The following is a 26,014-nucleotide window of genomic DNA, read 5'->3' as shown; positions in this document are numbered from 1 at the left end:
CTGTCCCTTTTTTAGAATAAATATATAGACCTTTTAAGATATATGTTGTGAGAGAGTTTTTCTGTGAAAACTCTCTGCTACAGGACACTGCTATACGTTGTAGTGAGCTCTCTCTCTACTATAGGTGCTGTTGAAATATCTGCCGCTCAGTTAGACCATGCGGGACGGTACACCTGTGTAGCCCGGAATGCAGCTGGTTCTGCCCACAGACATGTTACTCTTCACGTTCAGGGTAAGATGAGAGCCGAATAGAAAATACAGCCTGTCAGTAGGCATTGCCCTTTCAATACATGCATATGCTGCGGAGTAATTGAGAGGCCAGACTGGACCATCACAGCTAGTAGCTTGCTCGAGTGAATTGTCTTGTGGATACACTGATTATTTACCAAGTCAGTCACTACTCTGCATATTACAACTCTGATGTCTTGGATAGATCCATCCAGTAAACACTGTTCCATTTTTTTCTTAAGGTTTTTGTTTGCCTTTCTTTTGTTAAGTTAAAATGTACCTGTGATGGCAAACTGCATGAAGTCTGGACAACCATATTCTGTACCCATAGTCACATTGAGCGTATTTGTTATATGTAAGAGCAAACCCACTGAGCTCTTCATAAGGACAGCAGAATCCAGCTCCTGCTAGCTCAACCTTCTCAGACTCTCAGGTTATGCAATTTTAGTATCTTCTCTTATTTTCTAGCCATGAAAGTTTTTCTAAACTGGTTGCGTTTTGCTTTTTTTCCACAGAACCACCAGCTATTCAGACTCAGCCAGGGACACTGGATGTCATTGTGAACAATCCCGTTCTATTACCTTGTGAGGCAACAGGTACACCTCGACCCGTAATAACATGGCAAAAGGAGGGCATCAATATAATCACAACAGGTATCCTCTTAAAGCCTGTAATTCTAGTCTACTTTGCTGTATCACAAAAACTTATTTTCTCTTCCCTGAATACTGAAGTTAAATATAAGGAACCCATGTGTGTATACCTGCCTTCCTACCTACATATATTGATATTTATCAAGTTTTCTACTTTGCTTATGCTTGTTTTAGGCAACGGTTATATGGTTCTTCCCAATGGCAGTTTACAGATTGCAAGATCAGCCATTCAGGATGCTGGCACTTACATGTGCGTAGCTCAAAATCCAGCTGGCACATCTCTGGGGAAGATCAAACTGAAAGTTCAAGGTAAGTCATCACTTAAACTCTTGTTGAAGTGATGTTTTGTAATGATTGACAGATGAGGAATTTATACACACTTACTGTTGGTCAAAACCCAATTTTGAGCAACACAAACGGACCTAATGCTTTCCCAGGTGACGTCACACTGAATAGAGCCCAAGAAGTTTAGTCACTTTAGTAGTCTGTCTACTTTAGGAGTGAAGTATGCTTTTAGGATTACTTTCACCAAGAACTGAAGTGTTACATGCTTCTTACAACATATAATTCTTTTCTAAATTTTCTTAATTCTTTTTCAGTTCCTCCTGTTATCAAGTCTCATCTCCAGGAGTATGTTGTTCCTGTTGATCATTCTGTCACTTTGCCTTGTGAGGCTGAAGGCTACCCTGGGCCAGAGATCAGTTGGCATAAAGATGGGCAGCAAATAACAGAGTCCATCAGAAGAAGAATTCTTAGCACTGGTGCTCTGCAGATTGCATTCATACAGCCTGGTGACACCGGCCGTTACACCTGCATAGCGGCAAACCTGGCAGGGTCAAGCAGTTGTAGCATGGAGCTCGTCGTGCACAGTAAGTGGAACTGTAAAGAAACAACGTATATTGGGCCTTTATCAGGGCATGAAACTACAAAGGGTTAGGAGCTAGGATTTAAGGGAGAAATCCAGGAAAATTCTGCTGCTTAGGGTGTGATACTTATAAAGGGATTTAGGAGCATGTGGTTCATAATACCAGCCAATTGCTTGGATTTAGGAATACCATTACATTTTTTTTAATTCAGTTTCCACTTTGTTACATGTATGCCACACCTTTCTCTAGCACAGTTAATGCTGGTCACTGCTAGATTCAGGAAGCAATACAGAAGATTCAAGCAATGGTTTCTTTATTTCAGTATTGTACATTTTTACATTAGTTCTTAGCTAATACACCGAGCTAATATGTATGTATATATTTTTTTAACCTTCTTCACAGTTCCACCGAGGATCCGCAGTACAGAGGCGCTGTACACAGTCCCGGAGGATTCCCAGGCTGTTCTGTCTTGTGCGGCTGATGGGATTCCAATGCCAACGATCAACTGGAAGAAGGACAATATGCTGTTAACAGATATAGCAGGAAAGTACAGGGTTGTGCCGGATGGAGACCTCATTTTGGACAACGTTGTTGTAAGTTGCCTGTATTTAAACCATGACTAGACTGATTTGGAAGTAATAAGGAAAAGCCTTACTCCTCTATGTTTTCACCAATTTCACCATGTCTTTTTTGTTTTGTTTTATTTATTTGTTTATATACATATCGCTTTCCACTGAGGACAAAAATATCTGAGAAGAACTGGTATTTTCTCCAGAAGGGCAAAAATGAGTGTAGGTCATCTTTCAAATTGAGAGGAATCAAAAGAGTTCAGAGGAGCATTTTTATTGAATGCTGGTTTCAAACCTTTTGAGATTCTCATGTCATTATAAGTGGTGATGTTGTATAAGAATATTTCACTGTTGAAACGTCCCCCAATTTTTTTTTCTTTCAGCCCGAAGATTCTGGCCGTTACACTTGTATTGCTAACAACGCTGCTGGAGAAGACACACACACTGTCACCCTGATGGTTCATGTACTCCCAGCTTTTACTGAACTGCCTGGAGATACAGCTTTGAATAAAGGAGAACAACTCAGATTAACTTGCAAAGCAACTGGGATACCTGTACCCAAAATAACATGGACCTTTAACAATAACATCATTCCAGGTGGGTAACACTGGATCTTATTGGTCATTTTGTTCTAGACTTTCTTCCCCGCACAACACTTTCATTAGTTTGAGGGGAAGGGAAAAATAATCTGAGAGATAATGAACTTGCTAGGCAGTGATTGTGTCAGGAAAAAGTATATTTCTGAACTTGCTAGGCAGTGATTGTGTGAGGAAAAAGTATATTTCCAGCATTATGCAGTCATGAAATTAAATTGTTAGAGACACTATAACTGCAACTAGAGACACTATAACTGTGAAGAAGATAATTAAGAAACTGTTCCTTCTCTGTAGCCAACAGTGTAACACATTAAAAACATTCAGTAGGTGATGATACTTATTGAGCATCCAGCAACCAAGGATATTTTTCTCAAATAAGGATAAAACTTAAGCAGCTCATAGAACACAGATGCCCAAAGCTTGAAATTAAGGGTCAAACTAAGTGAATACATGTGTATAGGCCAGGAAAGGCTGCAAATGTCATAGCTGTGGCCAGAGCCATCTCAGCAATGAAATGCACAGTGCCACTGAGCCATGCTGCTGAATAGCGCTGTAACTTAAACAATCCTAGGAAATATCAGTCATTGAGATGTGTATTTTTAAAACCCTTGAAGTAGTCCGTTACTGTTTGTTCTCCCTTCAGCACGATATGATGATATAAATGGACACAGTGAGCTTGTTATCGAAAGAGTATCTAAAGATGATTCTGGTACCTATGTATGCACGGCAGAAAACACAGTTGGCTCAATCAAAGCTATTGGATTTGTGTACGTCAAAGGTATGTATAAATAACAGCAGTTGTGAGAACAATCAGTGAGTTTCATGCAGCCCTCTGTTTTCATAGTCTTTGATACCATGTCTATAGCTAAATGAGAGAAAAAATCAGGCTGAAGTTCACACTTCAGAAAGTCTTAAAATCAGAGATGATTGATCCCTACCAGCAGTTTCACTAAGGGCATTTTGCTTTGGCTGTGCTCTTTGCTTGCCATCCCTCGCTTTTTCAGAGCCTCCAGTCTTCAAAGGGGATTACCATTCTAGCCGAATCGAGCCCCTGGGTGGCAACGCTATGCTGAACTGTGAAGTCAGAGGAGATCCACCTCCAACCATCCAGTGGAGCAGAAAAGGAGCTGGTGTTCAGATTAGCAACAGGATCCGGCAGCTTAACAATGGTTCGCTTGCTATCTACGGCACTGTAGTGAGTCACTTACCTGTTATGGTGAATTTGTGCACTGCACTTAATTAATTCCACATCATATAGTTTTAAAAGAGTAAGGCTATGCATTTAATCCACTTTTGCGTTTTAACTTTAACAAATACTGTTTTAAGTCAGACTGCAATGCTCTGCTCAAATTATTGTGACAATAAACACAGCAGACTGTGATTCCTTTTAATTGTCAGAAAGGCTGAATATACGTATTAATCTTTGGTGTATGAAATCCTGGTCATGCCCAGCTAAATGGGAATTTTGCCTTTGACCTTAGAAGAGCCTGTGTTCCGTCCAGTCACGTTGGTTAAAAAGCAATTGGATTCTCCAAGTACAAACCTTCTGGCATCCAAATTCTCAATATGAGTGATAAGACCCTTCCCCCTTCCTTCCCTTTACCCCCAAATCTCAGCCCTGTGTTTTGAAATATGATTAAAAACAGTAAACAAGTTTATTTAAATAGATTTTTTTTGATCCTCAGAATTAAGGAGTTGAAGGAAATTAAAAAATGGAATAATAACAGCAGAAATAATTCACAATATCAGCTTAATATTAATAGAAGCAAAAAGTTGGGATACTTCAGAATCTACCAGTGTGCCTCTTAAGATCCAGTGCATGACAGGTTGTAGTATGAAAAATTCACTTATATGAGATGCACTGAAAACCAAAACCCTCATTACATATGTGTTGACAAATTCCATGGCTCCTTGCTTATTGTTCCTTAGAACGAAGATGCTGGTGACTACAAGTGTGTGGCTACCAACGATGCTGGCGTGGTGGAACGCAGTCTGACGCTAACACTTCAGAGTAAGACTCAAAATGCTAAGTTTAATGCCACTAGATTGGAGTGATAATCTACATTTGGATAAGTGTGTGCAGCTCCCATTGAAGTTTTGGGGGAAGACAGTCAGTGGAGGTTGGGCACCACACTGCACGTTAGGTAAGATTCATCTCATCTGACTTTGTTGTTAATAGTTAAGGGTCTAGTGTCAGCTAGTGATTGAGGTCGAAGAAGAGAAGCAGGTAGAGTTGATTCAGCCCATCCATCTTAGAAACCGGCTTACAATGGGGTGAGTCACCACCTGAAAGGGCTTGTTGCTCTCGGTCGACTGGAGAGAAAGTCTGCACAACTAGATTAAACTAGACTCTTAACTTTTAAATTAATAAAGTTAGGTGAGATGGATCTCAGCCTTCACTGACAGTATTGCCTTTTTTTCAAAAATAATGATATTTTAGAATTACTTTTTCACTGGTGGTAGAATTTCTAAACATCCCTTTTCTGTTATAGCCTCCAGCAGTATGAAATTTGTTACTTTTGTCTCAGTTGCCTCAGAAGATGATAATAGCATTTTCATACAGGTTTTACAAAAAGCAACACGTGTTTCAGCACTATAGGAGGACTTTATGCTCAAACAGTCAGGCATCAATCCCACCTGTGGCCCTTTGGTTGCTTTCACATTAAAAATAGCCCATCATTGTCATTTCAGCTTGCACGTATCCTGCCCTTTAACAATGGAGTATTTGATCTCAGAAGAATCTTGAACCTGTATTCCTCTGAAGATCAACAGTATTTTACTCCAAATTAATGACTAAGATTCTTTTGCCTTCTCTCAGGCCAGGCCTTTATTTAATATTCATTACAGTGAAAATACTTACCAATCTGGTGCTCTAGCAAGTTCTTGACAAGTCTGGTGGGCCTAAAACATCCCCCTCCTTTTTTTTTCCAGGTCCTCCAGTCATTACTATTGAACCAGTAGAGACTGTTATTGAAGCTGGTGCCACAGCAGTGCTGAACTGCCAGGCAAATGGAGAACCTCCACCGACCATTGAATGGTCCCGCCAAGGTCATCCAGTCGTGCGTGACGAGAGAGTGACTGCCCTGTCTAACGGCTCCTTGCGTATTGTTGCAGCACAGAAGGAAGATACGTCTGAATATGAGTGCATAGCGAGGAACCTAATGGGATCGGTTCTTGTTAGAGCACCGCTAACTGTCCAGGGTAGGTGCACAGTATGTAGGATAGTGACTATCAAGCTGATAGGTTCCAGCATTAATTCAGAATAAATATGAGGAAGATTTTGTCTTATTCCTTCCATATACACATTAGGTGCGTGTTAACCTAGTTAGAGATGTCAGTGGAGTTCTGCTTCATGTAATTTTGTTCCTTCTGTAACGCTGTTATGCTCATCAAGCTGTATGAGACAGAAGAATGTGAAGGAATGAGAGATAAAAATAATAATGAGAGGATCTTGAAATAGATCCCATCCTCAGAATAGATACCGTAACTTAATTGTACCTCTAATCTAAAGAAAAGAGTTTAGGAGCATAAGCAATAACTATTTCAGAGCAGCTGAAGTACTCTGGGAACAGTAGTAAGGTTTTTCTGCAGTAATGAAGAATTGAAGTGAGTTGGATTTCCAGGTATGGCTTTTGAAGTGCAGTTTTCAGTCTGAGAGTTAAAACTGTAAGTACATGATACAAACAAAGCGTTGTTTTTTCCGCTGCAGTGCATGGTGGATTTTCCGACTGGTTCGAATGGCGACCTTGCAGCGTAACTTGTGGTCAGGGTGTCCAGGAGCGGATCCGTCAGTGTAACAACCCTCTCCCGGCAAATGGAGGGCGGCGTTGTGAGGGGCCCGATACAGATGTACGCAGCTGCCACAACAAGCCTTGTCCAGGTATTTCTGTAACGAATTAATGTTATTCATTTGCCTTAAGTTAAGTGCACTAGTAATGGACTGTGTGACCGCAGATCTGCATGACAGATAGATTAAGGGCATGGAATTCATCTTGACTTTTGAGGAACACTTTGGTAAATACTTTAAAAATATGTTTTAATTTAAACTGTGGGGTTTTATATTACTTAGTGGATGGCCACTGGTCAGAGTGGGGTCTTTGGGAAGAGTGTTCTAAGAGCTGTGGACAAGGAAACAGGACCAGAACCAGAACCTGCAGTAACCCCTCAGCTCAGCACGGCGGGAAACCCTGCGACGGCAGCGCAGTGGATTCAGTCATGTGTAATATTAGGCCTTGCCCAGGTAAGAGAAGATTGGTTTAGAATCAGTTGAGTAAGCTGCTTTTTGTATAGATTTCTTTTTTTCTGTAAGCCTGTATTCTCTTATCTTTTTCCAAATTACTAATTACTAGATTATAAAAGAGATTAAACTCTCCAATTTTATCTGTATTAAAATTGCCTGTAATTTATTAAATGGCTCAAGCTCCTGGAAACAGGAGTCACAAAAGTAAATGCAAGGAATGTTTTCAGATTCTCTTCTTTTTCCCCAATGAAAATGTAAATTTTGTATTTCAGTGTTTTTTCAAAGTGTTTATTACCATGTGCTCACAGAGTGCTCACTCACCTCTCTAAATCTATTCTTCCAAGCCAATTAAAATGAAGAGAGAATAAATAAGTAGTGCAAAACATGATAATTAATAGCTTAGGACATTATCAGTATTTTTTTTCCTGTGTCCTTTAAACTTTCAGTAATGAATTTCTCCTTGCTAGCTGTACGTTAAGGTTTCGTTCCTGTCTTGGTAGTACTTGCTGTGTTTGGCAGGATGTAGTTTATTCACAGCCCTTCATCAATGGCCTGTTTCCTTCTATACAATTCCTATATTGCTCGTTTTCCCTTTCTCCCTGACTTTGCTACCACCAGGTTGCCAAATGTTCATCTGCAGGCCAATTTCTCTAGATCCTGGCAACAAAACGAGTTCTGACTCCTGCATCCTGGTAGCCACTGAAGCTGGTGGGCCAGCTTTTAGCTAGCTGAGACCATCAGCCTAGTACAAGACAATCAGATTCAGGTAACTTATGAAAACACCAGGTTTGATCAAGTCTTTCAGGTCCGTTGTTCTGTTTGCAGTCAGGTGAAGTGATGTATTGAGGAAACCAAAAGGTTTCTTTGGAAACTGTTGTTCTGTTTCAGCTGTTCTTCAAGGAGAAGGGTTTTCAAAGGCTTATTCAGAATGTTTAATTCATTGATATTAAAGAAAGTGGGTCTTTTTTTTGCCTTAGGCTGTGGAGCTGTAATTACAAGTTAAAGCAGCTGTATAGTTTAAACAGTTTTATAGCTCTGCTGCCTTTGCAGTTGATGGTGAGTGGAGTTCTTGGCTACCATGGGGTCCTTGCAGTGAGACTTGTGGGAAAGGCACTCAAACCCGGCTGAGGCTCTGCAATAACCCTCCTCCTTCAAACGACGGGTCACGTTGTGAGGGGTCTGATACACAGATGCAGGTTTGCAACAAGAGGCGCTGCCCAGGTAAGAGGCAAAGAGAACAACAAACTTGTCATATCCTTTCCAAATTCTGCTTACCTTCTGTCTACAGCTGTAAGTTCTAAATCTGTAATTGCTGATAAAATTCCAGTCAAACCTTTTATTCTTGCTGGCCTGCTGTTTTTAACATCTGTCTATAGACCTAATGAATGGGATTTCTTCTGCTGCCCTTGTGTCCCTTCCTTTTGCCTGCCACTGTGCAAAAGCGACATTGTAAATCCGTGGCAGTTAAATTATAGATAGCTGAAGCATTTCTTTTTTGATTTTCCTACTTTTTGTTGTTCCTTTATCCTTTTCTTCCACGTTTCAGTGAGTATATCATTATTGAACAGGAAAGGTCATATTTTTGAAATGAGACCTCTGTATTTGCCTCAGTGCAGGGGTAACTGAAGGGAAATTTCATGAAGTGGAATATGCAGCAGTTCCGACTAGATCCTTCTGGCTTCATTCAGACTGCGTATGCTTTGGCTATGATGAATCCTAAGCCGGGTCTTCACTGTATCTATCTATCAGCTGATAGAAACTGAAACTGTAGAAGTGGAGCAGCTGAGGGCTTGATGTCACACATATCTGGCTAGAGGTCCTGCTGGCTGAGGAGGGTGCTGCTCCTGATGCAAGTAATTCGTGCTCACACATAACGGTTTCTCTCACTATGACATGCGAGAGCAAAGACCCTTCTATTCAACTGCTTAAACCTAAAATAATTCAGTAATAACTCGCACAAGCAGCTGAGCTGGTGAAGGGAGGGAGAAGGTGGTGGTAATGGCTAGCTCTTCAGAGAGGACAGCTGTAACAAGGGCAAGATGGCAAGGAGGATGGTCCTCACGCATGGTAAGGACTGGGGTTTTTTGGATGGCACTGGTATTGGCCATCTTCCCAGTGTGGTAGTTTCAGGGACTAGTCTTTTGACTTGCTTACAGATAATTAAAAACCTGAGAGTGACTGAACATGAGGACTCAGTGATCCCTGGCCATGATTCTAGTTAGGTTCACAGGTTATTTAAATGACAGGCCATGCTTCTCTCCAGCTTTCACTCCTGGAAATCCCTATGTACTTGAGATGTCCAACAGATAAAAGCATCAAAAACATCCTGCAGTAAGTTTTGTCCTGCTGTAGCACTGATTCATGCCTTTCTAACCAGTGGACGGGAAGTGGGCCACGTGGACCAGCTGGAGCACCTGCACCGTATCCTGCGGAGGAGGCAGCAGGCAGAGAACGCGCCACTGCTCAGACCCAGCCCCGCAGTTTGGGGGCCACAAATGCGAAGGAAACGACATACAAATTGATTTTTGCAACAGCGATCATTGTCCCAGTAAGTGCTTTGGGTGCAGGTGGTACTAGATACCTGACAAGGGTGAAAGCATCTCTTAGTCAGCGTGACTGGGACGTTTTAAGCATCAACTGCTAGGAGGACAAACCAGTAGCAGCTGGTGCATAAGCTGCTGCCGGGCTGTCAGGGGCCACGTACCCCTGTAAAGTTACAACTGTCCTGTCTGATCTCTTTGTATCTCACAGTATAATCTAGCGAGTCCCTTGGTTTATAATGTAAGCCTCTTACTTTCCTTTATTAGTCAGTTAATGAAGTACAACGTTCTGGAGCTGATTAATGTACTCTGAGAAACAGCTGAATGCTGGACAAGATAACTTTCTCAGATCTTTCTCTCTCTGATTTTTGCTTTTCTGTCTGATCTGCTATGAGATTACATTAGGAAAAACAATTAGAATAAAAAGTTACCGTCCAACAGGACTATTTTCCTAGCCTGAGTAGCTGTCATCAAGAGGAAGATGGATAAAATCCGACTTTTGTTTTTACAGTCCACGGCAACTGGGGCCCGTGGAGTAGTTGGGGAACGTGCAGCCGAACGTGCAACGGCGGTCAGACGAGGCGATACCGGACCTGTGACAATCCTCGCCCCGTCAGTGGGGGCAGAGCGTGCGCGGGGGCTGATACGCAGATACAGAGATGCAGCACTGAAACGTGCCCTGGTGAGTGCTCAGCCCAACAGAAAAACTAAGCACAGCTTTCGCTAGAGTACGTCAGGGTATGCGTTATGTACGTAAGATTTTCATTTTATGAAAGAGAAATGTGAAACATTTCTATGATGATTTCCAATTTCAGACAACATAATAATCTACTCGCTTTTTTCTTTAATGACTGTCACCTTACCATGATTTCCCTTTTCACATGTTAGATTTTGCCGGGATGAGGTAGAATAATCCAAAACAGGATATAGCATATGCAAACCTTGCCCACACCTAGTAGTTCTACTTACTTTTTATAGTAAGGACACTTTATGAGGGTGCCAGTGAACTCTTACAATGTATTCCAGGAGCAGAATATGTCGCAGGGAGAAAGTGCTCAACTCACATGGTTTAAATCAAACTAGGATCAAAGCAGTTTGGTGATTTATTAACAACATGATATTAATGGGCAGTGAGCTTATGCATTCAGGATCAGTATCAGCAAAACAACAAGTAGAGCACAATGCTAGAGACTTACTAAACACCTACAAATGTCTAGATACCCTTTGATAACTAATCCCGGAAAGTTCAAATCCCGGCTCTGCACACGCATTCACACTGGTGTGCCCAGTGCCGGGCTGCGCACGCGTTCGCTTTCCTGGGGGCGCAGGTGTCCCTCCACACACCCTTCCTTCTGCAGCACATGCAGTGGCTCCAGCTTCATGAGTACTGGTGCCCCTTTCTACAATCCACTGACCCACATGCTGGGGCAGAAGCCCCCCACAAGGTCACGTACCCGGGTTTTTGTGTGTTTTTTTTGTACCATTTCATCAATTTTACGCCTATGCAATCTCAGATGTTTTCTTTTTAGTAATACAGGTATTCAAACCTCTAAACAGGAATGGTCTGTGGTTAGTGAGACTATAGAAAAGTATGAGAGGAGATTCTGGATATAGACAGCTGTTCTTTGTGAGCTGCTGTGTGATGGGTCTGAACGCATGTGGCAATGGTTTTCGGTTTTGAAATCTGTTTGTGTGTAGCGTGATCTTATGGGCAGCCACCCAAAGCCAGCCTGTGCTGGTTACTTGCACAGTGGACCTCTCTGTGCCCCCGGCACCCGGGGACTTGTGCTGATTGTGCAGAGGGGCAGCCTGTAGTTTACACAGTACAAAACCCTCCTGGCCAGCCATAAAGGAGCGCCTCTCTAGTGTGACGCAGGGGAGAATTTAGTCCAGCTCTTGCTAAACCCCCAGCCATTATATTGGAGACATTCCCTGGAAGAGCCTCCTTGTTTCGGGTACAGCTGATGTACAAACAAAATTTTGAGCGTTGTGTTTCTGAGGGGAGAAGTGTTCAAGCCTACCCATTAAGGTGTTTCTTTCATCCATTTTGCTGTTTCTTTTCTCTGTCACGTTGGTTACATCACGAAGGAATGACACTGAAGAAATTAAAAATATCAAGTTGCTTTCTTTACTTTTTCCGTATTCAGTGGATGGAAACTGGGGGCAGTGGCAAACATGGAGCCAATGCTCTGCTTCTTGCGGAGGAGGAGAACAGACCCGAGTACGCCTGTGCAACAATCCAGCACCGTCAAATCGTGGACGTCCCTGTCCTGGCGACTCTTCCCAGATATCTAGGTGTAATATCCAAGCATGTCCTGGTAAGTTAATTTGTAGCCTGCACACAACAAGGATGAGAATGCAGTCAAGGCCTGCTGTGCTTCTGATCTGACCGGTGCTGCCCAGTGTCTTGACCAGTTTCCTGAGCAAGTAATTACATTCTTTCAGCCTAAATCACTCGCCCAACTTCGTCTGGATAAATCTGTTGTTGTTCTTGTAACTTGTTATGTAGCACTAGAGTACACTGTTAGACAACTGTTGCTTTCTCAGAGAGAGGGCAGTGTGCTTTTGTAGTGCCTGGTGTGACTCCTGTGCTGTCATGCCTATCTCTCAAATCATACGGGATCCTGTTTTTTTGCAGGTTGTGTAGTTCTCGTAGTTAATCTAATACATGCAGAAATATCCACAGAACTCTGATTTCTTAAAGTGCTGGGCACTATTTCTGAATTTTCTCTCCCCCAAATTATGTGAGGGCAGTGTTTTCACATAGGGGCATTTTTTCCTTCCTCCCTTCCCTCCCCTGCACAGGTGGGCCCCCACGTGCCAAAGGGAGCGTCATTGGAAACATTAACGATATTGAATTTGGAGTTGCTTTCCTGAATGCCACAGTAACAGACAGCCCTGACTCTGAAGCTAGACTAATACAAGCAGAGATTACCAATGTCCCTCGGAGCCTTGGTAGGTTACTTTTTTTTCCTTGAGCCAGGTTGACTTTTGTGCAGTGTCAGTTTTCATCGTTTCATTAAGTGTCACTGAAGAAACTGATCTAAACTCTCTGTAGACAGAGAGAGGAAAAGGGAATCTTCAATATTTACTTCTAATATATTAGTATTTATAGAATCATTCTTCTGAATATGCCAGTACTTATCCTGGTTTATATTTTAAGGGTAATACTAGTTTAAATATTTGTCTGCATATTCAACTCCCACTGACATGGGTCACGCACTTAGGGGAAAAAAAAAAGCCAAATGTTATGTTGCATTTCTTTCAGGTGCAGCAATGAGAAAGCTTGTTTCCATTCTGAGCCCAGTTTACTGGACAACTGCAAAAGAAATTGGAGAAGCAGTAAATGGGTTTACTCTCACTGATGCAGTCTTCAAAAGAGAAACTCAAGTGGAATTTGCAACTGGTTAGTTACCTGTGATATCCCATCTCTTTTTGTATCTGATAAGCTTGGGAAAGAGTGCATTTATTAAAAAATACCACATAACTGTTGCTGAATTTTGAGTCTTGTGCTTATGCCAGTATTTTCCAGAATAACTAGGGTATTCTGGAGCTTAACTACAGCTCTCAGAGCTTTAATTAGAAATATGTAATGTTTATATTATAGGCATGGCATGGCTTATAAAAATATTAGCATAAAATAACTGGTTAATGGATCCAATTCAGATGCTGGATGGTTAACACAAGTCTCTAGTCAGGGTGTTTTATAAATCAACGCGCTCTTAAAAATCGTAGGAGAAATTCTGCGGATGACTCATATTGCCCGAGGCTTGGATTCAGATGGAGCCTTACTGCTGGATGTTGTCGTGAGTGGCCATGTTCTGCAGCTCCAGTCATTAGCTGATGTTAACGTGAAGGTAAAGCTGCTTCTAGAGACCACACTCTACTTGCATTTAAGCAGACTTCTTCTCTAATCTGTATTAACACAGCAGACACAAGTCCTGAAAGCTGTTTTGCTACATGTGCGTTACTTTGTGTCTTGCTTAAGACACTAAGAGATGTCATCGGGAATGTAGTTATTAGGCACAAGATTTTAGAAGCTGGAAGTGTTTCTTGGGTTAGTTTTCACAGACAGGCACGTCAAGTGTTGCCTTTAAGAGAGTTATGAAGCTGCATCTTAAAACCAGTTTGGTTTTTTGACTTTTCTGAGGACGACACCAGCTCTTTATGCCATAGCACCTTGCAAAAGTTTTTGACTAATACTGATGATTTGTTTACAGCTACAATTATTTGTAGTCCAGCAGAGAAACATTCCTGTGTGCTGATATAGTGGGGAAGATGGGGGCTTAACGTATTCTGAATCAGGTTACATCACAGGGAATTTTATGTATTCTTACCAGACGTGTTGTTATGGTGCTGTGACCGATATGCTCCTTTTCCAGCCACAGTGCCAAAATTTTGTCTTGTGGAGATGTCTGTTATGACAGACGGTCCAATTACACAATTCATCTGAATTATTTTACAGAACTTGCTTTTTCAAAGAACAGAGGTTTCTCTAGGTCCTTTTTCAGGAATGATTGGAGAGTCTGGTTTGCATGACAATGTGGTAAAAGGTTATAATCTCGCTACCGAATTGTTCTACCTATTGGTTTTAGGAGATATGCTCTACTGTTTATAGTGAGATGGTTTCTGGCACTGATCCTGTGCTACCAATAGAATGGTGAAGTTCCAAAATAACTATTTTTCTATCTTCTTGGTGTCGTGTAAGCCATGAAAGCCATCTGGCTTAATATAATATGTAGTATCAAAGTTTTGTTTGAGTATCAGGTGCTTGATAATTGGTTTTACTGTGAATGAAAAGATGTTTTTTAGTTTTTTTTATAAAGGTAGTAATTAGTTGGTGGTAAGCAGTATATAAGCATCCTACTATTAACGATACAATACAGCAAATGTGTTTATGGTTCTTGACATATCGATATACTGTGATGTGTACCTTCCCCAATGTTTATACCTTTTTTCAGTGGCGTAGTTTTTCTCTATTCATTGTTTATTTAGCACACTGTGGTCAGACCTAGAATATAAAGAAAGTATTGTCAGTACTGCCAGACTGTTTCTTATGAAGAGAAATATAGCAGGCGCTGTTAGAATTCAACAGTTAAAATAGGAACCAGAGTTTAAAAAAAAAAAAAAAAAAAGTGGTATGAAATACAATTTGTTTAGCTGTTAAGAAGAAAAATCTTTTTGTAGAATACATCTCACACTGTAAAATATGAAGACCACAGTGGTATTGGCTGTATTTAGAGGCTGATGCCAGAGTCTTGCTGTTTCAGGATTACACAGAAGACTATATTCAAACTGGTCCTGGGCAGCTATATGCCCATTCTACTCGCCTCTTCACTATAGATGGAGTCAGCGTTCCCTATACATGGAACCATACTATCACCTATGATCACACTAGAGGAAAAATGCCTTTCTTGGTGGAAACGCTCCATGCTTCCTCTATTACAACAGAGTACAACCCTCTAGAAGAAACTGTGGCTTTTAAAATCCATGCTTCCGTTGCAAAAGGTAATATTTGAGTCTTTCACAAAAATAAAACAATGGAAGGATACTGTCCTGTTTTCCTAGCATTCATTACCCAGTTTCCAAAAGCTGCTTATGGCCTTGAACAAGGAAACACTGTGGAAGTCAGATGACTTTATTGCAGGTACTGAGACCAATGCGTCTTGTTCACACACCCGTAGAATAACATGTAAAAGCTGTTGCAGTTTGCCCTTACTGTGCACTTGCAGTTCCCATTGATGATCGCAGTCTGCTTTTGCTGAGAGTGCTGATAGCGTCACAGTAGCTTCAGACAGTCAACCTTAAACATTTCTCTATTTCCTTGCATGTACCCTTCATTCTCTAAAATGAAATTGTCATTTCTGGGTCAGGAGAGAGTGTTGCTTGGTTTATTTTTGGCATAGCTATTATGAAAAATATGGCTTGTGTATTTTCCTCACACACCAAAAACCATATAGATGTAAGTAAAATAGTACAAGGCTGCAGACATGGAAGAACATGCAAAATTCTGCACTAAAATCTCCGAAGTCCTTTCTCAGACTGTTCTTCTGTGGAATTATTTGGCATATACAGCAAATATGATGCTGAGCTGCATCAGGGATTTGGGGGATTTTTTTAATGGGATTTTTTTTAAGGCGAGGCATAATGAAAGTCACAGTTCTGCAGGATTGCTTGGACATCTGCTTTTGTACATTCTGTAAATCTGAGGAGTCCTCACTCAAAAGTGGCCAACTGATAGCCATGACCTGTTGCACTGTGGCTTGTTGCTGCATTACTAACTCCTGTGTGATTTGAAGAAATAGAGGAAACACCTTTGTAGGAGGGTTTTCCTTTGCAAAGAAGTCATAATAGGTCAGAAGAATGTTCTGTTATCTTTTTATATACTACCTAGGCTTTTTTTACACAGCGAGACTTAAAACATTATTTCTATTGTAAGATTTTTCAAATGAAATAGCTCAGGTTGGAAAATAAATGAAGCAATAAGACTGCTTGTCTCAGTCTTTCTCTTCAACAGCAATGCTTCTAAATGAAATAAAATGTTTTTTCCACTTGTGAGACTATAAACTCCCCATGCAATTTGAAAGCCAAACAAGATCTTGTCCGTTCTACTTGTCTGTGCTGATAAAAGAAGGTCTGCAGATGAAGTCATGCCTATGGATAAGTCTATGCAAGCCTTTATTGAACTTACCTGTATTTCTTGCAGCAATTAATGGCTTGCTTTTTCAAAATCTCATTTTTGTTGAATCATTTTTCAGGGTACAAATGAATAGTAAAATACATGTGGTCTTTGAGCAGAGTCTCCTCCTGTGGGGTAGTTTTCCATTACAGTTCATAAGTATGCGCTTGTGCTCTCCTACAGCGAGTTTCCAAAATCTGTGACATTACGCTTGGTTTGTTTTGGGTTTATTCCCTTCCATCTGTCTGGAGAGAGACTGAATGGGTTTTCCTTTTTTAATAATGCAAACTTTATGTAGGAACTTTTCAGGACAGATTAGGCTGGGATGCAAACTGCAGTCACTCAGAGGAAAAAAAAATACTTAATTTTTTTTCTAAACATCAAATAAAATGGGAAGAGCGTGTATTTGTCACTTATAATTCCTAAGTGAAAAAGGCCATAAAAATCTGGATTTGAAAAGTTTATATTTTAGTTTCCAGGTGTACAGAATCTTTTATAAATACCTGGGCTGCAGTTCCGAATGGTAAAAGGGTTTTTTAAAGTAATAATATGGTCATATTTTCATCTACAAGTAACACGTGGTTCCTTTATTGTACAGGAGATCGTAGCAATCAGTGTCCTGCAGGCTTTGGTTTGGACTCAGCTGGGCCTTACTGTTCAGGTAATGACGTGACAAATTAAATATATATGTATGTGTGTATGTATATATGTATGTAATCAAATACCCAGCATCTGGATTACCTTTCTTCAGAGCTTTAAAGCGTGCAGTACAGGCTTCAGAAAGAGGAAGTTACAATAGAGAAAAAGGTGCGGATGTGAAGGCAAATGAAGATTTTATTTCTGCACACACCTAGAATATACGTAGTAGCAAGGCAGTCCTTCCTCACCAGCTCAGAGGTGGTGCGGGCAAGTCCAGCTGTGCTGTCTGCGGAGCCCGCGAAGCGAGGGAGCACGCACGCATCCTGCATGGGGGGAAGCATGACGCTGGGCCGCGGAGGCATCTGCCCCCGAGAAGCAGACTTTTTCTGCTCGGGGGAAGGAGGTGGAAAGGAGATTGTGAGCATTTTAGCAGTCTCCTCTAGACAACACTGCCAAAAAGGGGGAAAAGTTGCAATCCAAACGTTGTAAATAAGGTCGCTAAAACATTTTCCACTTGCAAAATGATCTAGTAAACAACATGAGTTCTAAAATTTAAATGTGGAAAACTTACTTATAATAATCTTTCCAAGGTTAAATAGGAAGTCTAAATGTAACACTGGAATCCATCTTTCGAGTTGTAACACAGATTTTTCAGATTTCCAGATTCTCTGGGAAAGATTATGTCTAACGTTCATTAACACAGTAGTGACCAACTCCTGCAGGTGTAACTCGAGCAAAAGTCCAGTGAGGCCTTATGTGTGTAGGTTTGGAAACGGCTCTTACAAGTAAGATCTTTAATTAGACATAGAAGATCTCCCATTTGCAAATTCTAGTCTCTTGAATCTACAGCAATGTAGATTTCTACAGGTAAAATGCAGAGGAGGTTTAAGGGGGGTGGTTGCTTCATTATTATTATTATTATAACCTAAACTTCAGTCACAGCATTTTCATGCTTTTATCTCCTGCTCTGTGGACAGGCTCATGCCATGCTAATTGCTTCACAACTGTAGCAATAAGGGGATGGCAAGGAGATACTAATAACCTGACATTGAAGCGAACACCCTGCTGACCTGTTTCTGTGAAACTATTCAATAGCTAGCCCTACTCTTACCCTGTGATATCTACTAGATACATCTCTTAGAAAGGTTTTCTTTCTTTTTTTTTAATATATTGTTTCTTGTAAAGCCTTCGAAAGTCTCACTGGCTTTCCAAACATTTCCTTGTTCTAGATGAAGACGAATGTGCTGTGCGAAATCCTTGTTCCCATGCCTGCCATAACGCCATAGGAACTTACTACTGCTCCTGTCCAAAAGGCCTCACTATAGCTGCAGATGGTAGAACGTGTCAGGGTAGGAGAATTATTGCTGTGGACAGCTTGGATACAAGATTCAGTGCTATATTCACAAAAGTCTCTATTTGCTTAAATCATTAGGTGTATGTTTTGTTAGGTCTGGGCCATTTTGTCACTGTAAGAACATAATTTATTGGTGGTATTCTTACTGTTTCATTTCTGAATGTATTCAAAAGGAAATATTCATACTTGCTCACGTTTTAAATGCCACTTAGTCTGTGTTTCATTTTGATACGGTGAGAGCTACAGCTTTCTTTTAATTACAGACATCGATGAGTGTGTGTTAGGTGGCCATACCTGCCATGCTGGCCAGGACTGTGAAAACACCATTGGCTCCTACCGCTGCGTGGTTAGGTGCGGGAACGGCTTTCGGAGAACAGCTGATGGCTTTAGCTGCCAAGGTATGGTGAGGCCTTGGGGTTTTTTGGTGTTAGCTTTTCAACAATGCTTTCTTTTACACTTTCTTTTACTTTTCTTTTACTTTTTTTCATTTTAAGTAACCTTTTAAAAGATGCATCCAACTAAGGTCTCCAGTATTAACCTAGCAAGAGGGTGGGGTTTTTTGTTTTGTTTTGGGGTTTTTTTTTTGAACAGGCTATTAGGTAACATCGGCCTGAAATCTTGCTTTTTGCATCTTTAGAAATAAATTAATAGTCTTACCTGAGACGACCTAAAAATCTTGCTTTTGTGTCCCATGTGCATTTTCTTTTATGATGGAGTGACAAAAGTATACATTTCTGAATATACATCAGTAGTGCAGTAACTAGAGCTCAAAGCAGAGCCTAGAATATTGAATAAACCAATATACTGTTATATAATAAAGACATGGTTGTTCACAGCCATAGTTAAGGTTTTGTATTGTTCAACAGATGTTAATGAATGTCAAGAGTCCAACTCCTGTCATCAGCGTTGCTTCAATACTGTAGGAAGTTTCCACTGTGGTTGTGATCCAGGATACCAGCTAAAGGGCAGAAAGTGCATGGGTATGGAATGAATTTGGAATTTTTATTCCCTCTTTCTAATGGAAATACGTTAATGTTTATTTGTTCCTACATGCAATTTGTAATTTGAAACCTCTGTGAATGAAAATCCTATTATGGATTATATCCTTAATATGTATTTTTAAATTTGTCTGTAAAGTGGTTTTAAAATCTCAAGGAAGAGGGAATTGGGCAGGTGTGCATGACGTGCATTCAAATTGCATGTGCACAGTATAATTACAGCTGGATTAGTATACTGATTAGGAACTGAGCATAAGGATGCAAGTTCATTTCCATTCTTGCTTTCCTTTGATTTGTTTTCTTAAATAAGACATAAATGAATGCAGGCAGAATGTATGCAGGCCTGATCAATTCTGCAAAAACACTCGTGGTGGCTACAAGTGCATCGATCTGTGTCCAAATGGAATGACCAAAGCAGAAAATGGAACATGTATTGGTGAGTAGAAGTCTCTATGTATTGTACAATGATCGTAAACTTTAGGGCAATGATCAATATTTTTAAAAAAAAGCTTCTTGGTAATAGTCCATGTGTAGTCATTAAGATTTGCACAGCTTAAAGCACTGTCTTTTTTCATTTATAGGAACATATATATTGTTTGACTTCTTTTCATAACTGGAATTCGAGGGAAAAAAAATCTTCTTCCTCAGAAAGAGGAAGTTACAATAGAGAAAAAGGTGCGAATGTGAAGGCAAATGAAAGATTTTATTTCTGTACTCACCTAGAATATATGTGGCAGCAGGGCAGTCCTTCCTCACCAGCTCAGATGCAGTGTGGGCAAGTCCAGCCGTGCTGTCTGTGTGCTGTCTCCCTTTCTGAGGAAGAAAAAAAGAAAACACTTCTGGTTTTCCATTGCTCTTAAGAAAAAAACAGTAAGGTTTTTCCCAGGATATCCTCTGCATTTTCACCTTAATTCTAGAAATTCTTTGCTGTCTGGAATATGTTGCCCCATGTGTCAATGCTTTCTAAAGAGTTTTTGTCTCAGGTGTTCTGAATCAAGATTCAGAATCAAGACTGCGTAGATACTACCAAATTTTCATTTCTTTTTAATGGGATATGATGAGAAGATGGATTATATCTCTTTGGAGAGATTAGCTGATGGAGCTGGAAAGCTCAATTCAAAAGTTAGAAAAATTAGTGGAAGAAGTCTGGGTAAATGCCATTCAGTTGTAAGACTTACCTGTGCATCTGCTCACAGTCTATTTTAGATAACTGTTACAGCGTAGTGCCTAATCATGCCACCAGGTAAGAAAAGCATATGGTCAGAGGCCAGATCTGTCTAGAGGGCCAAATGCATGCGTGGTTTACCAGCATCCATTACAATTCAGGAAGTTTAAAGCTGTAACTACTTTCAAGAAAAATCTGACTAACTTCCTCTTGCCTGTATTGCCTGCAGACATTGACGAATGCAGGGACGGAACTCATCAGTGCCGATACAACCAGATTTGTGAGAACACCCGCGGCAGTTACCGTTGCGTTTGTCCAAGAGGGTATCGATCCCAGGCGGTTGGAAGACCTTGTGTGGGTAAGCTGGCAAATCACATTAGTATTGCGTATTCTCTGTTGCTGCTTTTGGCTGTGCTCTCTGCTGTAACATCGCAAAGATGCTAGCCTTTCTTAAGTGTGCGCCACACAGAGAAGTTTGCTTTGAATGCCCAAAACTACCCGTCTTTACCCAAAGTATCTTATTCAGAACTAACAGACAAAACTAAATGACTCCACGCTGAGGTTGTTATACAACCATACTTTGAAACCAAACCAAACTGCATGAGGACTGAGGGGCTTGGGGCACTGATGGAGCAGTAATGCCCTACATGGCAAGATGTCACTCAACAAGAGAGAGGCTGAATTTAGAAAAACCAGCTCAGATTTGTTAGATGATTGGACCGCGAAAGGTGGCTGGCTATAAACTAAGACTAGATGGCACGGTTCACATGTAAAGCCAGTCAAGCGCAGGGAGTGATACTGATTCCCTAAAGGAGAACACCCAAAGTGCTTTGCAAGAGGTACAGTACACCCAGAACTCACCTCTGCAAGTGAACGGCACAGATGCATTTATCGACCCGCTAAAATTGCGAAGGTGTTCCCAACACAGGTAGAGCAGGGGAAGCTGATACGAGTATATCACTCCACCCTCCCTCCCCTTTTGGGGGGATCACAGCAGGCAAGGGGGAGGCCCCACAGTCACTGGATTACTGACCATAGAGTTAGTCCCCTGTGCTATGTCTAACATTTCTGCATTAAAGTATGCAGACCTTTCCCCCATGCAGGCACGCCTGGCTTTTGCAAAGTGCTCTCATAGCTCTAACACTGATATCCTAAGAGAGTTTATTTACTGTATCATGTCAGCACAAGTGTGTAAAACACATCCCCTGATACAGGATGGTACTAAAATCATTTTGATTCATTCTATATGTGGGATATTTGAATTATAGTAGCTGATCTACTCTGAGAAGAATGATTTATAAATGTTGGCATATCACACTATGTTAAGTTGATTTCAGTTGCTATCATGTATCATATCAGAAGTGTTCAGCCATAATGACTTCTTCAAGATTAGATTTCATAAGTGATAAATAGTTGCTTTGGAGTATAGGGGGTTTTTTTCTTCTTTTTAAAGTACTTAAGATTTTGGACCATCAAAGCCAGGAATTTCTTTTTTTTTTTTAAGATTAAATTGCAGTACAAAACTTTTTGGCTGTAGACCAAGGCATTGCTTCTGCCAGCTGCCTCTCTACTGAAATAAAATCAATCCCAGACTCCTTAACATATATTACAACCATTTACATTTCTGACAGCAATAAGCTGAGTAAAGTCTAGGACCACAGATTTTCACAGAAAGCCAGCAGACACCCTAAGGCTGTCTTCTGACAAAGGACTATTGAAAGCTCCCTATTTACTTTCAGTATGACCTTTATGCTCCTTTGAATTTTTATCTGCTTTAAAACATTTATATTTAAAATATAGGTGCATCAAAGATGTTAGCTCACATATGTTAATAAAATCCAGTTTTATTTTAAATGTTTTCAATGAGCACATGGAAGAGTGGAAGTGTAAGTAGGACCCCAGGCTGAAACAGAAGATCTGAGCTTTGCCTGTGCCACTGTTACCCTGTGTACAGTAAGTCATTTGTGCCACAATTCCCTGTCTGTTAAATGGGGAGAAAATGCTTGTTTGTCCTCACAACATCCACACAAATCTGTGCATGCCCATTTAACTAAATTATAGTATTTCTATGTATTAAACATTTAAACATTCCATAGCATAGGTGGAAGGCATTATAATGCATTTTTATGTACCACACATGTAAGGCTATCTAGAATTTAAAATCAGATAATAATCTTCAAATACAGCCTGAAAATTTGGGTATTTTGGAGATTCAAAGTCACTTCTCTCTGTTCTTGTATTTATTTAATATTTATGCTGTATAATCAAAGGGATACTGTCCAGTGGATGTTTCGGTTTAACAGTGATCACTTTTCAGTCACAAGCATGGCTATGGTATAATGCAAATGGCTTGTTCCATTCAGTTTTGCTTGTGTAGTAGAGGCTGCTTCTACAAAATAAATTGCTGCAATTTTCACTTGCTTTCTTTCATTATTTGTATAGGAGTCTTACATTGTTTTTCCCTAACTTGTTAAAAAGAGACGGGTTGTTCTGAAGACCAGATTTAGTGTGCATACTTACTGTCTGAATTATGCAGGTGAAGAATGTTAAACCCAGCAATTAGAAAGTAGTTGCGCGCTAAGGAAATAGTGAGTTTCAGTATTCTTTTACATATATAGTAACTTTTTACATATCTAGTGACTTTTTCATCGTAAGTGCACAATGAAGGAATATAAACTAAAAGTCATGTTAGTTCTTGCCTCATTAAAAGGAAGTTCTCTAGTGTAATATCATAGTATTATTATAAACAAAAATGAGGTTTTAAATAATATATGATGTTTCAGTTATGTGTTTGTGAAATAACAATTAGAAAATACTGCAGTTCTGTACAAATTGCATCACTGCTCTGCTGTTCTGATTCCTGCAGTAATTATCCCTATTGTACTCTGGATTTCAATCAAAATTTTAAATTTAATCAAAAGATTAAATTCTTAATACTGAACAATTTTAAAACATTTAAAAATATAAAATATTAAGCAGTTCAAAAATGCAGTTTAATGTTTTTACTATAGCTTAACAGCATCACTTTTAACATATTGATATCATCCATCTGTGTCTCAGAGGGTTACAGATTACTTTAACACTGGCTTAATGGCATTTTACAATAATAATAATAAAAATACATGTTTTCCACTAATATGAAATAATTAAACCCTTATTAAGTCACCATTAAAATAACCTTTAAATATTGGATGCTTATAGAAAAGAAGGTTTATAAATATGCCAATTATAGATGTTTTGTTATGTATCTTAATAGCAGTTACTTTGGGTCATTTTGAAAATAATACATTCCTGTTTTGGAATTAGCCATCTTTGGGGTTTTTTTTTTTTTAGTAAAGAATGAAAGCAAGTTTGAAAATAAATACTGTATATGTCAAATTTTTAGTTGGGCCTGAGTTAACTCAGTGAATACTTCAGAATGGCGTATTTCATTCTTTCTAGTGCCAGAGAGACTGTGGAGAAAGGCCTGATCCTACAATATCACAAAGTCTCTCTCTTGTATTTACTACATTTTGAGTTAAGGATCCTCAGCATATTGTGTCCTTAAACCCTTTATACTTTGCATGTTGACCACTCTTTTCTGGTTTTAAGGCTGAACATTTGATGCTAGGGTTGGTCAAGTTATTTTGGATGATAAAAAGTGACCCAAACCTTGGCTGTGGCCTGAATCTAATGTGAACAATTTGGAAGCTTAATGGTGCTGAGGATGAAGAGAGCCTCTGTTCTTCCCCTTTTCTTCTTACAAGAGAAGAGGTGCTGAAGCAAGGCACGTCTGCTCGCAAACCCAGGTTCTAGTTTCCCTCTGCAGATTCAAGTCCTTTGCACCATTTAAAGGGAAACTGAACTGGGAAAGGATGCCTTAGGCAGACAGAAATAACTAGTTTTGAATTGTTCTAAAGCGAATTAATATTTACCGCTAGGTCTCCAAACTTTCATAGCTGGAATGGCTGCTAACATCAAAGGTTAGAACGTGCAGCCTTGCGACGTGCCCTCTAGACCTGCTCTTTCCCCCGACGCCGAGTGCAGTAATGGCGTCGGTGCTCTCCAAGCCTCGCTCAGTAGCAGTTTGAAAGAATTTCTAACCCTGTCCCTCTCAGGAACGCTCTGTGTTGAGACTTCTTTATCCTCCTTTTAACAAGAGCCAGACAGCTTCCCTCACTGATCCATGGAGCACTTAAGGAAAAAAATCTGTGATTATTCAAGAAGTAATGAACAACTTAGGCTCCTCAGGTTCACTTACTTTCCTGAGTGCATCTTTGCGGTAACTTAGATCCCTGCAGGAATTGCTCAGCCACAATCTGCAGCATTCAGACTATCACACAGCTCCGTTTCTGCAAAAACAGAAGAGCAGACTCAGATCCCCTCTTTATAGTCATCTCTCTTCTAATTTTCGAGGTCAGCCCTTCTGTGGAGTTTTTGTTCTATGTGAGCACAGTGTTATGTCTTTATGGGGAGAATAAAAGTATATTACTGTTACTATACAAGACAGAATAAATTGCCTACTTGGCTTTGGGGTCTTCATATTTTACTGCCTTCAGGATCTCACTTATGTCCTCAGTTTTGTTCCAGAGACTGAGATAGATATCTATGTATATATATACATATAGTTATGTGTTGTTTGTTTTTTTTTTTTTTCTCCTTTCCACATGGTTTGTTGCTCTGGATCATGTCACATGAGCAGACATTAATGAATGTGAACAAGTGCCTAAGCCCTGTGCATTTCAATGCACCAACACCCCCGGCAGCTTCAAGTGTATCTGTCCACCTGGACAACATTTATTAGGTGATGGGAAATCTTGCGCTGGATTGGAGAGATTGCCCCATTACGGTGCCTATTACAATAGCTATAACTATGCTCAATTCTCCCCTGTGAGAGACAACTATCAACCTCAACAGTATTACAGGCACTCCTCAAATCTCTACAGCTCCTTCTCAGAGTATAGAAACAGCAGAATACCTTTCTCCAGGACTAGAAGGAACATTAGAGAAACTTGTCCTGAAGGCTATGAGGCAAGAAATGCCAGATGTGTAGGTAAATGTCAGCCATATCTATGCAATTCTCTTGTTTTAGTCCTTATTCTTAGGTTACTGCTTCATACTGCCTGTGGTTTGAAGTGCTGTATTTTTTCATATTACCGTGATGAATATTCAGTGAGTTTTGCATGTTTTTCTTTTCCTGAACAAGTCATAGAACAAATATTTTCAAACCTCCTCCTTGTACCCTCATGTTTTAATTGCACCGGCTGTTGTGTATTAGCAAATGCCTTTCTTCCTTTGTTCTGTATTTTTTCTGATTAAGGTAGCTCACCTGTGTAAATTTTCCCTCCTTTAAACAACACCGGTAGTCAGTCCCATCCTGGGGACTTTGCTTATGTCAAACTCCCATGGGTGATGATGATAATCTGGGTCAAAAAGGTTTTGAACAGAGATTTCAGAATGGAGCATGCTAGAAACAGTGACAGCCCTGATCTAGGAAGGTTCGTTACAGCC

General features: G+C 40.2%; 1 protein-coding gene and 1 long non-coding RNA gene across 5 annotated transcripts in view; one reads left to right on the top strand and one right to left on the bottom strand.

Annotated features, from left to right (window-relative positions):
* The window catches only part of HMCN1 (hemicentin 1), a 189,191-nt gene that overhangs the window by 157,354 nt on the left and 5,823 nt on the right, over nucleotides 1-26,014 (top strand). Inside the window, exons 78-104 of one of the 3 annotated variants that reach the window (XM_026101128.2) lie at nucleotides 125-232; nucleotides 744-881; nucleotides 1,053-1,187; nucleotides 1,478-1,747; nucleotides 2,147-2,337; nucleotides 2,697-2,910; nucleotides 3,553-3,687; nucleotides 3,914-4,104; nucleotides 4,839-4,920; nucleotides 5,841-6,110; nucleotides 6,619-6,789; nucleotides 6,979-7,149; nucleotides 8,200-8,370; nucleotides 9,527-9,697; nucleotides 10,201-10,371; nucleotides 11,837-12,007; nucleotides 12,495-12,644; nucleotides 12,958-13,095; nucleotides 13,425-13,546; nucleotides 14,960-15,197; nucleotides 16,967-17,029; nucleotides 18,237-18,356; nucleotides 18,625-18,759; nucleotides 19,228-19,341; nucleotides 19,670-19,795; nucleotides 20,754-20,882; nucleotides 25,206-25,556. In XM_026101128.2, coding sequence (XP_025956913.2) covers nucleotides 125-232; nucleotides 744-881; nucleotides 1,053-1,187; nucleotides 1,478-1,747; nucleotides 2,147-2,337; nucleotides 2,697-2,910; nucleotides 3,553-3,687; nucleotides 3,914-4,104; nucleotides 4,839-4,920; nucleotides 5,841-6,110; nucleotides 6,619-6,789; nucleotides 6,979-7,149; nucleotides 8,200-8,370; nucleotides 9,527-9,697; nucleotides 10,201-10,371; nucleotides 11,837-12,007; nucleotides 12,495-12,644; nucleotides 12,958-13,095; nucleotides 13,425-13,546; nucleotides 14,960-15,197; nucleotides 16,967-17,029; nucleotides 18,237-18,356; nucleotides 18,625-18,759; nucleotides 19,228-19,341; nucleotides 19,670-19,795; nucleotides 20,754-20,882; nucleotides 25,206-25,556 — 4,446 coding nt within the window. The remainder of the gene's footprint in view (nucleotides 1-124; nucleotides 233-743; nucleotides 882-1,052; nucleotides 1,188-1,477; nucleotides 1,748-2,146; nucleotides 2,338-2,696; nucleotides 2,911-3,552; nucleotides 3,688-3,913; nucleotides 4,105-4,838; nucleotides 4,921-5,840; nucleotides 6,111-6,618; nucleotides 6,790-6,978; nucleotides 7,150-8,199; nucleotides 8,371-9,526; nucleotides 9,698-10,200; nucleotides 10,372-11,836; nucleotides 12,008-12,494; nucleotides 12,645-12,957; nucleotides 13,096-13,424; nucleotides 13,547-14,959; nucleotides 15,198-16,966; nucleotides 17,030-18,236; nucleotides 18,357-18,624; nucleotides 18,760-19,227; nucleotides 19,342-19,669; nucleotides 19,796-20,753; nucleotides 20,883-25,205; nucleotides 25,557-26,014) is intronic. The other 2 variants (XM_026101129.2, XM_026101130.2) reach the window with 2 other exon arrangements.
* Nucleotides 11,795-25,218, bottom strand: LOC112983777 (uncharacterized). 2 transcript variants are annotated; one of them, XR_010390109.1, is made up of 4 exons: nucleotides 24,765-25,218; nucleotides 20,079-20,172; nucleotides 14,641-14,700; nucleotides 11,795-12,741 (listed from the first exon to the last, which is right to left on the bottom strand). It is a non-coding gene; the product is annotated as an uncharacterized LOC112983777 (long non-coding RNA). The 2 variants fall into 2 exon arrangements; XR_010390110.1 differs by lacking the exons at nucleotides 20,079-20,172; nucleotides 24,765-25,218 and adding an exon at nucleotides 17,219-18,241.

The sequence above is a fragment of the Dromaius novaehollandiae genome, chromosome 8 (assembly GCF_036370855.1).
Source record: "Dromaius novaehollandiae isolate bDroNov1 chromosome 8, bDroNov1.hap1, whole genome shotgun sequence".
Lineage (NCBI taxonomy): Eukaryota > Metazoa > Chordata > Aves > Casuariiformes > Dromaiidae > Dromaius > Dromaius novaehollandiae.
Note: the sequence above shows the minus strand (reverse complement) of the source record. Positions and strands in the feature narration are given on the sequence as shown.